At 42.1% G+C, this 14,319-nt stretch overlaps 1 protein-coding gene across 7 annotated transcripts in view; it reads left to right on the top strand.

Annotated features, from left to right (window-relative positions):
- The window catches only part of LOC140191897 (rho GTPase-activating protein 27-like), a 272,124-nt gene that overhangs the window by 179,643 nt on the left and 78,162 nt on the right, over positions 1–14,319 (top strand). Inside the window, exon 1 of one of the 7 annotated variants that reach the window (XM_072249736.1) lies at positions 3,212–3,339. The exons of the other annotated variants lie outside the window; for them this stretch is intronic. Coding sequence (XP_072105837.1) covers positions 3,280–3,339 — 60 coding nt within the window. The 5' untranslated portion in view covers positions 3,212–3,279. Of the gene's footprint in view, positions 1–3,211; positions 3,340–14,319 lie in introns of those variants that run through there. 7 annotated transcript variants of the gene reach the window in all.

Below are 14,319 nucleotides of genomic sequence, written 5' to 3'. Positions count from 1 at the left end.
TATCTGTTAGCCATTCCTCTATCCATGCCAGCATCTTCCCTGCAGTGCCGTAGGATTTTATCTTGTTAAGCAGCCTCGTGTGGCACCTTATCAAATGCCTTCAGAAAATCTAAGTCAATGACATCCACAGCCTCTCCTTTGTCCACCCTGCTTGTTACTTCCTCAGAGAATTCTAATAGATTTGTTAATACAAGATGTCTCTTGACAGAAATCATGCTGACTTTGACTTATTTTAACATTAGTCTCCACGTACCTTGAAATCTCATCCTTAATAACAGACTCCAACACTTTCCCAACCACTGAGGTTAGGCTAACTGGCCTATAATTTCCTTGCTTTTGACTTTCTCCCAGTGGAGTGACATTTGCAACATTATTTTCACTTTCATATTTGTAACAAGCAAATACCTGGACCATAGCCCTCCATATCCCTACTATCCATGTACCTTTCCAGACTTTCCATATGCTTTGAAATTGAGCTCGCATGCACCATTTGTGTCGGCAGCTCATTCCACACTCTCGAAAGTCTTTCGAAGTTTCTCCTCATCTTCCCTTTAAGCTTCTCACCTTTCACCCTTAATCCAAGACACCTGGTTGTAGTTTCACCCAACCTCGTGGTAAATGCAAGCAGGCTTTTTCCATTATCTATACCCGTCATAATTTTTCATACCTCTGTCAAATCTCTGCTGAATCGTTTCCATTCGAGGGAATAAAGTTCCAAGGAATAGAAGAGGGTTAAAAATTATCTGCCCTACCCATCATAATAAATTGACATTTGCATGTCAGAGAAAGAGAGAAAAGGGGGCAATTAAAGACAAAGGCAGAAATATGCACAGTATGTGATGCAGTGCCCCTATTGTCAAGAAGCCATCAGACATCTGTACTTGCCTTTATCCACAGAATATCTGAAGATAACAGAGTTTAAGAGGTAGATGTTGAGGGATTCATATGAGGTGGGCTCCATGGGATGTTTGGCCAATATCTGCAATGTTGTGCTTGCATACATAATATGGGTGAGATAGAGTTCATTAACAAAAGGTGGAATCAAAAGGAACTGTTGCAAGCTGAAGTATATGACCAAGGATCTCTAGGCTTCACATGTTGAGCCTTGGAACAGAAATAGTAAGGTTTCACTGACTCCAATATGACTATCCAGACCAGATGAAGATTGGGGAATTGTAGGTCCGCTTTCCACTAGTTATGCTGAAGCAGAAAGGGGGTGACTAACAGCAAAAGGATTAAATATATCAGAAGTGTAAATGGACATGGAAGTGAAATTACAAAGCAAAATATTTTTTTCTGCTTCAAAATTGAATTTCTATGAAACATCATCTGTTAAATAAAATAAGAAACTTGCAACATGAAATCAGTGATCTTTTTTCTCTCTAGTAAGGCCTGAGATGTGAATTAGCATCCAATGGGACAACTCTTGCAAAGGTTTCAATCATGTATGAGTGATGAGCAGACTGCATGCAGGAGGAGGCCATCACCATTTAATTGAGACTTGTTTTGTCTCAGTTTTCAGAAGTGAAGACAAAGTTTTCTTCAGGTGGATTCTTTTGAAGTTGGAAACATACCATTCACAATGGCTCACCTTCAGGATCCACCAAAACTCCCCTTCCTATTTCTATATCCCCCCCCCCCCCCCCGCACATCCTATTGATGTGAGACCTTATTTTCTCCTCCTTGACCACATTACACTCTGCAGTGGCTAATCTTGATCATTACTACTTCTAATATCTCAAACCAGCCTTCGGCATTTGCATTAATCTAGACCATCATCTGTAAACTGTGCTCAGTGTTTTGCTCCTACCACAACCTATAGCAGATACCCATGACCCACCCGTTTACAGTATCTTTATGCTGTCTAGGGTGAGGGGGATGGAGTATCAGGGTACCTTTCACCGCTTTAACGTCAAGACCTTGGTCCAGGAGCCTGGTGGCCTGCAGCCAATGGACTCCTGGATCAGCTGCAGCCTTTGACCTTGCTCTGTGGCTGTGGACTCACTTTCGAGTACTCTGTGGATTGTTTGTTTTTTTTTATTTGGTGTTTGTTGTGTGTGGGGTTTTGTGGATTCTATTGTGTTTCTTGGTTTCTGTGGTTGTCTATAAGAAGACTAATTTCAAGGTTGTATATGAAATGTGTACTCTGCCAATGTACATTGAATTCATTGTACATTTGTAGTGGTGGCTCCTGCAAAATTAGTCTTGACCTCTCAAACACTCACATTCCCCCCCCCCCCAAAAAAAAAACTTTTCTTAGACTCCTTAAAAATTCTAGGCCACAGTTCTTCTACAGCACTCCTGTTTTGTCAGGAGTGAGCTTTAGATCATTGTGACTGGTTCCCACTAATCCTATTCCCAGTTCTGCTGACCTGCTGAAGCCCTCACATCCAGCCTTCGTTATTAAAATACTTTTTGGTTGTTTTTCCTAATTCTTCATAAACTTGATGTTCTCTGGATCTGTTGACCAATTTTGTCGACCAATTATAATTGCGTCCACCAGTGTGCGGAATACCTGATTATGGGGCACCTTCGCCTGTTTCCAGTTCTCTTTGTGTATTGTCCCAGGCTATCTGCAGTCTCTTCTAAGATGTGTGCAGTCATCCAGTTCTGGTCTCTACAATATATGTACCTGAAACCAAACTGTCCACAGCTGCCAAGGAATGCTCCCGTATCTCTCTCCCAGAGCCTCCCCATCTCTTCTTCCTCCTTTATGGTGTTGCTTAGAAACTGTATGCAAACTTTTTTGTCCATAACTCCAATATCTTGATAATAAACATTGCTTAACAATTGGAACCATTACAAACTTTGCAAGTTGCTAAGAAATTTAAGTTGTCAACTAACTAAAGAGGTACAAAGATTTAATCTTGATTGTTGTTCTCACTGTAAATTAAGATGATTTCATGCATGGCAAGTTCTTAAACATTGTAATGTGCCTATTATAAATATCCTCCAGTTACAATGTATGGTAATACACGTAAATTCGGAAACTTGGGGCTGAACCAAATTAGTCCCAAAGCATTCTGTTCCCTTTTCTAACCCTGCTCACATACTACAACAATTGCCTGAGGAAACTTTAATCTGCTCTGTACTTTTTTCACTTCTTGACAGCAGAATAGTCCATTTTGCTGTTTATATCCTGATCAGAGATCAGACCAGGAAATGACGCCACTGACAGATGTGATAGCTAACCACTTTTTATAGTGGTATGATGGACTCCACGATGTGAGGTGTTAACTGCCTGGGTTACTCATCGGTATTGATGTGTTTGATATTTCCATGGCGAATTCTGGTTCTGAGAATGCGGGTTGCTGCTTGCCCACTATAGTCTATTCAGAGGTAAGAGAACTTTGCAGCAGTGACTGGGTACAAGTGTCGTGTTGCCCTTGTGCATTTGTCTGCCTGTCAGAAGTTTGCAACGACAAACACTTCGAGCAACTCTCACAATAAGCTTTGCGGACAGCTGCTTCCCCTTTCTCTGCCAATGCTTCCTGTGTGCCTGAGCAGAAGGTAGCTACCACAGTAGTTTTACAGATGGCAATGGTCTGATTAATGCAAGAATGATGTGCAAATTGAAACTATATTGAAGTAGTTATTAATCAGACAAAGCTGATTTGCTCCAAGCGTGAAAAGATGTGGTCTCCCACGTTGCATTGAGCATTGTTGCTTATTTTAGTGACTGGAAAAGTTGGTTGAGGGCGTTGTTAATAAAAAAAAAAAGCAGCATTAGAACTGAAAGTGAGCCTGCATGATTGCTTCCCACAGGCTTGCCTGGTTTCTTTGGTACTTGGATCTAAGAGAGGAATTTTGAACTCTATCTGACAGCTGGGTTAGTCTGGTCACAGTGCTATTGCTTTGTATTGGCTGAATTGAAGTTGGTTTATTATGTACTGAGGTACAGTGAAAAGCTTGTTTTGCATATTCTTCATACAGATCAGATCATTACACAGTGCATCAAGGTAGAACAAGGTAAAACAATAAAAATGCAGAATAAAGTGCAACGGCTACAGAGATAGTGCCGTGCAGGCCAACAATGAAGTGCTAGTTGGCCTCCTTCCAGCCAAAGGAAACATTAATTCTGCCTGAATCTTCCCTGACTGCTTGGGTTAGAGATAAATAGTATGGTGTCTGTTCTCTGGTGACCAGCCATCACATAATTCAATTCAGTGGACATAGTTTTGTATGTCTTTAAGGACAGAATTTCATGCAATAGTCTTTTTTCCCTTGGAGGAACCTTGAGATGAGGACTAGCTATGTGAAATAATTAAAATGGAAAGGACTGATGTAAAGGGAAGGGGGGCTGGTAATTGTGAATTTAATGTATCGGTTTGCACACTGAAGCAATAGTTTACCCTACAAGTGAGTGGAAGATCACACACAAGAATTAAACTCACACCAATGAGAGAGATTACTATGTGTTTCAGAAGTTTTATGGAGAAAAGGAGGAACGTAGACATTTCTGAAATGTACAAGGAAGAGAAGCACAACCTATAAAATTTGAGCAGCAATCAGAAAACAAATCTGAGAGGAAAGGTAAGGAGGACAGCAGAAAATACTGTATGTGCCCAGAATGTCTACATCATCTTAATGGTTGCATCTACTAGGAAAGTACAGTACAACATCTCTTCCCATAATTACCAACCTTCTGCAAACCTTCGTTGCCCTGGGCCTTTGGGCATTGTATATATTTGGCATCCGGTTTGCTACGCACTGCACCATTCATGGATTGACGGAGTTGTATAGCAAAGGAAATATGGCAGACAGGAAGCAAAGAGTGGGAATAAACGGGACCTTTTCAAAATGGCAGGCAGTGACTAGTGGGGTACCGCAAGGCTCAGTGCTGGGACCCCAGTTGTTTACAATATATATTAATGACTTAGACGAGGGAATTAAATGCAGCATCTCCAAGTTTGCAAATGACAGGAAGCTGGGTGGCAGTGTTAGCTGTGAAGAGGATGCTAAGAGGATGCAGGGTGACTTGGATAGGTTAGGTGAGTGGGCAAATTCATGGCAGATGCAATTTAATGTGGATAAATGTGAGGTTATCCACTTTGGTGGCAAGAACAGGAAAACAGATTATTATCTGAATGGTGGCCGATTAGGAAAAGGGGAGGTGCAACGAGACCTGGGTGTCATTATACACCAGTCATTGAAAGTGGGCATGCAGGTACAGCAGGCAGTGAAAAAGGCGAATGGTATGCTGGCATTCATAGCAAGGGGATTCGAGTACAGGAGCCGGGAGGTATTACTGCAGTTGTACAAGGCCTTGGTGAGACCACACCTGGAGTATTGTGTGCAGTTTTGGTCCCCTAATCTGAGGAAAGACATTCTTGCCATAGAGGGAGTACAAAGAAGGTTCACCAGATTGATTCCTGGGATGGCAGGACTTTCATATGATGAAAGACTGGATCGACTAGGCTTATACTCGTTGGAATTTAGAAGATTGAGGGGGGATCTGATTGAAACGTATAAAATCCTAAAGGGATTGGACAGGCTAGATGCAGGAAGATTGTTCCCAATGTTGGGGGAAGTCCAGAATGAGGGGTCACAGTTTAAGGATAAAGGGGAAGCCTTTTAGGACCGAGATTAGGAAAAACTTCTTCACACAGAGAGTGGTGAATCTGTGGAATTCTCTGCCACAGGAAACAGTTGAGGCCAGTTCATTGGCTATATTTAAGAGGGAGTTAGATATGGCCCTTGTGGCTACAGGGATCAGGGGGTATGGAGAGAAGGCAGGTACAGGGTTCTCAGTTGGATGATCAGCCATGATCATACTGAATGGTGGTGCAGGCTCGAAGGGCCGAATGGCCTACTCCTGCACCTATTTTCTATGTTTCTATGTTCTCGGGCCCAATGTATCCACATTGACCTGCGTCAATCCCATTTGCCTGAATTCTTCCAAAGATTTCCTATCTGTGCTCCTGTTTATGTACCTTTTTTTGTAAATGTTGTAATGATACTCACCTCTATGATTTCCACTGGGAGCTTGTTCCATATACCCACCACCCTCTGTGTGGCAAAAGTTGACCTTCAGTTCCTTTTTAAATCTTCCCCTCTGCCTTAAAGCAATGCTCTCTAATTTTGATTCCCCTTCTTTTGGGTGGGGGTAGATGGGGAAAGCCTGTGTAGATTCACTCTGTCTATGCCCCTCATGAATTTATACACTTCTATGAAAGTATTTTGACATGCCTAGCAACTCGTGGATAGGAGAGGACATCAGAGCCTAGCACCTGGTTGAATTTCCAGAAACAAAGCTGGGAAACAACTTAAAAATGGTCATTATAACATTTCACTCTGAGGAAAGTTCTTACTTGATGGTATAACACTGCTTTACACACCTGAATTTCAGTGGAAAATATGTCAGGGTGAAGCAATTTGTGCAGAGGGATACTGGGCAACTACTTGATGTGAAGTGGGGGAAAAGGTCAGATTAAAGAGAATAAAAAGGATATTGTTGAAAAATATATGTGAGAATCAGGTTTATGTATGTCATGAAATTTGTTTTGTGGCAGCAGTACAGAGCAAGGCATAAAAATTACCACAAAAATAGTGCAAAGGAACAAAAACAAACTGGTGTTCATGGACTTTTCAGAAATCTGATGCTGGAAGGGAAGAAGCAATCCCTAAAATGTTAAATGTTGGTCTTCAGGCTCCTGTACCCACTTCCAGGATGTAGTAATGAGAAGAGAGGCAAGTCCCGAATGGTGAGGATGAACTCACTCAAGATTGAACCAGGAAGACAGGGTAAAGTGGTTTAACCAGTGAGGTTAAACATAGCATCAAGCTCTTAAAACATGCATAAATACTTTCTGCTGCTGATAGCATTACGAATTCAACAATGTCAGGTAAAGTTTGCACACCTTGAAAAATAGTAAGCATGATATTGTGCCTGTGAACTCCCATTCACTACTACTTAAAGAAATAAAGCTGGCAAAGAGTTCGTCATATTACCAAACTGGCCAAGATATTGGAGAGCCTGGTTATAGAAGTATACAGTGTATTTCTTCTCATAAGCAGTCCCTCAGGATTGAGGGTGATGCCTTCACACTGCCTTTATGGGGTCGCGAGGTCATGTGGAATCTGCAGGCTCTTCTTATAGGTCAGAAACATTAGAGATTCTGCAGATGCTGGAAATCCCGAGCAACATACAAAATGCTGGAGGAACTCAGCAGGTCAGGCAGCATCTGTGGAGAGGAATTTTCTGCCCAACCCTTCATCAGGATTGGAAAGGAATGGAGAAGAAGCTAGAATAAGAAGGTAGGGGGAGGGGAAGGAACAGGCAGGTGATAGTTGAAACCAGGTGAGGGAGAAGGTGGGTGGAGGGGAGGGGATGAGGTAAGAAGCTGGGAGGTGATAGGTGGAAGAGGTAAATGGCTGAAGGAGGAGGAATCTGATGGAAGATGACAGCAGACCATAGGAGAAAGGGAAGGAGGAGGGGCAGTAGAGAGAAGTGATGGACAGGTGATAAGAAGAGAAATGAAGGTAATAGAGGTGCTAGAATGGGGAATGGAAAATGGAGAAGGGGAAAGGGGCAAAAATGTACCAGAAATTAAAGAAACCGATGTTCTTGCCATCGGTTGGAGACTACCCAGATGGAATGTGAGGTATTACTCCTCCAACCTGACCGTGGCCTTATTATGGCACTCGAGGAGGCCAGGGATTGACCTGTCGAAATGGGAAGTCAAATTGAAATGGGTAGCCATAGGGAAATTCTGCGGATGGAGTGAAGGCACTCTATGAAGTGGTCCCCCAGTTGGGTCTCACCAAAGTAGAGAAGGCTACACAGGGAGCACAAGATGTAGTAGGTGTTCTTGACAGATTCACAGATGAAGTGTTATCTCACCTGGAAGGACTGTTTGGGGTCCTGAATGGTGGTGAGGGAGGTGGTGTAGTGGCCTGTGTAGCATGTATCCTGCTTAAAAGGATAAGTGGCAGAACTGAGATCAGTAGGGGTGGACAAGGGAGTTACGTAAAGAGCGATCCTTATGGAAAGCAGGGGGTGGGTGTGAGGCGAGTAAAGATGTGATTAGTGATGTAGTCCCATTGTAGATGGCGGAAGTTATGGAGAACGATGTGCTGGATATGGAGGGTTGTGGGATGTTAGGTAAGGATGAGGGGAACTCTATCCTTGTTATGGCAGGAACATGGGGTGAGGTCAGGTGTGCGGGAAATGGAGGAGATGCAGGTAAGAGTAGCATTGATGGTAGAGGAAGGGGAACCCTGTTGTTTATAAAAGGAGAACATCTCAGATGCACTGGAATGAAAAGTTCGAGAGTAGATGTGGTGGAGATGGAGAACTGTGGAAAGGGAATAGCATTTTTACAGGTGATAGTGTGGGAAGTGGTATAATCAAGATAGCTGTGAGAGTCTGTAGGTTTATAAAAGATATCAGTAGATAGTCTATCTTCAATGATAGAGACATAGATCAAAAAAAGGGAGAGACGTGTCATGGATGGGCCAAGTAAATTTTGAGGGCAGGGTGGAAGTTGGAGGCAAAGTTGATGAAATTGAGCTCAGCATGGGTGCAGGAAGCAACATCAGTGGTGTGTAGAAAGAGTTAGGGAGAATTACCAGTGTAGATAAAATTGAGTTCAGCATGGGTGTGATGAAATTGATGATCTACAAGCCATGGGTTTCTGACTGTTTAGGTTGTGGACCCATCATCAAACTATTTGGAAATGCTAATGGCTTTGAACTTGATCTGATGGCTGTGAATCTTTTCCCCCTCACCTTAAACACATGCCTTATAGTTTTAGACTTCCTTATGATGGGAGAAAGACTGTGGCCATGCAACGTACCTACGCCCCTGATGATTTTAAAAACTGCTATAAAGTCAACCCCTTAATGTCCTTTGCTCTGGAGAGCAAAGTCCTTGCCTATCCAGTCTCTCCATATACACCAGTCCTTGCAATTCTATTTTTAATCTTTGCTGCACTCTCTCTAGCTTACTTGCATCTTTCCTGTGGCGTTGTGACCAGAACTGCTTACAATACTTCAAGTTTGGTCTCAGCAACATCTTTTTTTGGCTGTAACGTGACTCTTGTGCTCATTGCCCAACAATGAAAACAAGTCTTGTCTTCACTAATCTATCTAACTGTGTTACCACTTTCAGGGAATTATGTACTTGTACTCTGTTTCTCTGATCTATAACACTGCCCAAGGCTCTGCTACTTACTATGCATGTCCTGCCTTGATTTAATTTCACATTTTTCTGATCTAGATTATATCCAATAATCCTTTGTCCACTTTCCTAAATTATCTTGATTCTGTTATAATCTTAGACAACCTGATGCCTTGAGCTTTGGTGAAAATTATGACTCCATGAATTTTGTATCCAGTTGGCTGGTTCTGTACCAGACTATATTTGTGGAACCTTGTCAAAGGCCTTGCAAAAGTCCATGTAGACAGTCTACTGCCTTGCCCTCTTCAATCCTCTTGGTCAGCTCTTCACACACCTTTTTAAATTCATGAGTCATATTTTTCCACGCAAAATGTTATGGGGACTATCACTAACCATTCCTTGACTTACCAAATTCAGATAGATTTTGACTCTCAGAATCCCCTCCAGTAACCTGCCCACCATGGATGTAAGGCTCACCTGTCTGTGGTTCTTTTTATTCAGGAAGGGTAGCAGCAATAAGCCTGGTAGCTATACTATGAGTCTAATATCAGTGGTAGGGAAGTTATTGGGGGGGGGGGGAAGTATTCTAAGGCATGAGAATCATTTGCATTCAGAAATGCAGGCATTCATCAAAGGTGGTCAGCATAAATTTGGTTGGGAGAGATCCTGTCTGACCAATGGGTTTGATTTTTTTTTTGGAAAGGTAATGAAATATGTTGATGTAGTCTACATAAACTTCAGCAAGGCCTTTAACAAGTTCCCAATTTGGAGACTGCTGTGTTGACAAATTAATGTCATAGCTGACTTGTTAGTAGGCAGCAGAGGGTGAGGAAGAGTTGCTTTTGTGATTTCAAAGCAGGACACCAATGATGTACCTTGGATCGGTCTTAGGTCCCTCATTGTTTATCATGGTCCTTAACAATTTGGGCATGAATGTAGGAGGTATAATTAGTACATTTGTAGATGGCATTGGTGGTATTATTGATGGTGAGGAGAATAGTTTTGGGTTACAGTTGATGAAATTGACGGAATAAGTGCAAGGTATGCCACTTTAAGAGGACTAACAAGGATGAACCTGTGCAATGAATACTAGAGCTCTAAGCAGTATTAAGGAATTGTGCGATTTTGTACATAAAGTCTAAGGAATTTGAAAGTGCTAGCTTAGGTTGAGCACTATTGAAAAGGGAGTAAATTATTCTATTTAAAGTAAACTTCATTTAACCTTGACTTCTGATACCAAACCCATTCAACCCATTATTTAAGCTCCGGTTGTTTATGAAGTTCTCCCCAGAGTTGCTGAAAGCATGCCTAGATAGGAATTCCAGCTTTTGGGGATCTCCTTATCCAGGGAAACTTGGGAATTCAACCTTGAGAATTTGGTTGATATTGGCTATGAGGGGAAAGAGTAGGTGGTCAACTGGATAGGGTCATCACTTTCTGACATCATATTTTATTTGTATATAACCTCCCACATTTGGTGAAGATCTAAAAGTTGTGGAGTTTTCCCATGCCAGGTTGTTTGTTCCTGAGCATCAACCTTCGTCAGCTGACTGCTTAAGGCTGTTCCCAAGCCATTAGCATTGTCAGAGCTGTGCTCTGTGTGGTAGTGGGTCATGTCAAAGTGTGATATGTGAAGGTGGGGGTGGGGAGGAGAAACAAACTACAAGGAAAGGATATTGACCTGGGCTTTGTGAAAGTGTAGCAAGAAGCACATTGGAAAAAGACATGTAACCAGCATCAAAATGTGTGTGCTGGGAGTCACGGATATTAACAAAATCAGGCTGATGACCTTGTGCTGGAATAATGTCCTGACGTCATTGGCCTGAAGACTCTTTTCTGTGTCATTCTTTCTGTCACTCTATGTATCTCATAGTATTTTTAAGTTTTTATCTTGGATTTCCAGCATCTGTGAGTCTTTTTGCTTCTTAGTTCCTGACCTTTCAGTGGCACATGATCGAATGTGAAGATCTGGACATTGGTTTATGATGTGATGAGATTATTTGATATTTTGTATTGCGCTTCTAGTTTCATGGTATACAATGACAAAAATAAAACTGAATTCTTCTCTAGATTTTAATCTAAGTGAACTTGCAGGTATGCAGCCGAGAAGTCAGATCCCACACCATTGCATTTTTCAATGTCATATATTGGACAGTCAATGCTCTTTCTGAACTAGATTGCAAGGACACAATTAATCCTTAAATCGCACAGTTCAGCCCACCCACAGTTACATTGTAGCTGCTTGTCACATAGAACGCATGTATTGTGGTTGTACACTTGTACCATGCTTGGTTAGAAAGAAACATTCTGATTTAAAGGGGTATGCATTAACTGCATCAACATGCATTATCTGCTACTGAGCATTCTGGCAGGTAGCTGCTGATACGGACTGTTCTGGCACTGTACGGTCCCTGTCTACTTCATATTGATTACCTGAATATTAATACTGTAGCCCAGCTCAAGAAAGAAAAAAGTCTGTGTTTAATAAAATGTTAATGTGTAATTAAGCAGTGTGGGCTGTTAGGCTGGAAGGGCCTGTTACCTTGCTGTACAGTACTGTGCAAAAGCTTAGGAATATATTGTATACGCCTAGGGAGCCTAAGACTTTTGCACAGTACTGTAGTAATTTTATGTATTGCACTGTACTGCTGGGGAGAAAAAACACATTTCATGACGTGAGTGACGATAAACCTGTTTCTGATATGGGTCTCTTATTGTGGACTGAGAGTGGGAAGGGGGCAGAGAGAGGGGAATCATGGTTGGGAAAAGGTGAAGGGAAAGGGGAGGGAGTGGGATGCACCAGAGGGACTTTCTTTAATGATCAATAAATTGATTGATCGTTTGGGATCAAATGACCTTGCCTGGTGTCTCAAGGCTGGGTGTGTCTGCACCCAAGCTGCCACCCCGCCCCCCCCCATCCCTGGCACCTGTCCCACACCCCTCCCGCGACACTCCCCCCTCACCCTTCCCAATGTCCTTTGCTCCTGCCAGATTTACAAACTCATTCTTCACTCCATGTTGACAAATACAGTACTGTGTAAACATCTTCCTAGCTATATATATGTGCCTAAGAATTTGCACTTTACTGTATCTCTAAATAAATTAAAAAGTAACCCTTTCCTAGCTTAGTGTTCTTCACATCAGTCAAGAGCTCTGATGTTGACTCATTAAAGATTTTTACAAAAGTGCTGATTGAATGTATGGATGTCTGAGAGATGAATAACACCAACAGGATGAGCAGTGGATATTCATAATTGGATTCCAGTGAAATCCAATCCAATCCAATCCAGAGCTGAGTGGCTGTGCTATTTATCAAGCTGTTGCAGAACTGAATAAAGTCCAAAGGAATGTACCTGAGGCATATGAAAAGATTTTGTGTTGCAAGGGACTGTGGAACCACATGTCATTATCACAAAGTCACAGTCTACACAGGTGGTGGAAAGCGTGGCAGCAGCAGGTTTGGCAACGCATAATGTGAATGACAAGAATTTGGAAGGCTTCCACCTATCCTGGTGGTCAATCGCATAAATGCAGGCCAGTTATAGCAACAAGACACTCCACACTGTGGCATGTGTAAGGCTTGATAGGCATCAACTAGGAAGTTAGCCTGTCCCATTGAACCACATTTTCTGTAACTTCAGGCGTAATTTAGTCATTTCACAAAATATATGAACCATTGACAACTAGGCTTGTGTGAAACCTTGATTACAATGTAGTAGGAGCAACACCTTTTCTCCAAAACTACAAATGTATGGATTTTTTGAAATATGTTTGTACATTTAGCCTCTAATGCCTTTATCCCTTGACCTACATATAATTACTGCCCACTATGGTTCTAAATTTAAATCTTGAGCTTGGGTCAGGGCCAGAGAGTAAGAATGCAACATGCTCTTCCTCCAAGTAGTGAGAAATAGACGAAAGGGCAGGAGGGCGTATCATTGAATCCAGTTATCGGATTGTTAGTGTCTGGGCAGCTTCTCATCTGTTGCATTTGTGCCACATGTCTGACACGTCCCCTGCAGCATGTCTAAAATTGAAATGGAAAGGAAAGTTACAGATGTTGAAACAATTAACCCCATAATTCTACTGCTTTCAATAGCATTCTCTAAGTAAGAGAATAGTGAAAGCGACTGGTAGCTTGGCGGTTAGCACTACACTATTACAGCTTGGAATACTCTGAAGTCCAGAGTCCAGTTCCAGTACCATTCTGTAAGGAGTCTCGGTACATCTTCCTTATGGAATGCGTGGGTTTTCTCCAGGTCTTCTAGTTTCCTCATGCCATCCAAAGCTGTACAAGGTAGATTAATTGGTCATTGTAAATTGTTCCATGATTAGGTTAGGGTTAAATCAGGGTTTTTTGGGATGGCATTGCTCAAAGGGCCAGAATGAACTATTCTGCACCATATTACTAAAAAAAAAGTCTCTATCTCTCTAGAGCTTTCTTCATCTGCACTGAGGAAAACCTTAAAACTAGACTGAATTTTTTAAAAAATGTGAAGAGGTTATGGAAAATGTTTACCCTGTGCTTTGATAATAAATGATCACTCTAGTATTTCCAGGTAATGAATGCCATTCACCTAACTTTTCTCACCTGCGTAACATCCCCCAATGTCCAAATAGACTGCAACTAAGCCAATGGAGTGCTGCTCCCTCACCACTTCCTGATGGACGCCTTCACCATGATCTGATTTTTGCCTTGGAAGCTAGCAGTTGGAGGGATTATAACCTAGGGAGGTTGCATGAGGGGCATAGATGAGGGCACTGGCTGGCAGGAGCAGAATTTTTGATGTGAGAGAGGGCAGCATCTTTCAATTTCTCAATCCCACCAAGTCTTATGGACAAACAAAAGGCTGTGTCTGTGTTATGACACAGATCTCATGAGGTCCCAGATCCATTCCTAACGCTATTAGGTCGCAGACAGCACCTGCCTGCTCCCTGGTGACAGCAGTATCCTGATTGGTGGATCTGTCCTTGTTTTTTTTTGTACCGGGATGGGGAAAGGGATGTGAGCTGGCTCTTTGATCACAAGGGAATCTCCTGCTGGCTGATACTGAACAGAACTCTCAATCTGCTCCAATGTACCTCTGAGGCGAGAAAACTTTGGATGATCACTGTCTGTGTCTATATAGAAACGATATTCTGTTGTATATGTTGCTGTAACATTTAAGTGCCAATGCTGATTAGCACAAAAGTACCAG

Source organism: Mobula birostris, chromosome X, assembly GCF_030028105.1.
Source record: "Mobula birostris isolate sMobBir1 chromosome X, sMobBir1.hap1, whole genome shotgun sequence".
NCBI lineage: Eukaryota > Metazoa > Chordata > Chondrichthyes > Myliobatiformes > Myliobatidae > Mobula > Mobula birostris.
Note: the sequence above shows the minus strand (reverse complement) of the source record. Positions and strands in the feature narration are given on the sequence as shown.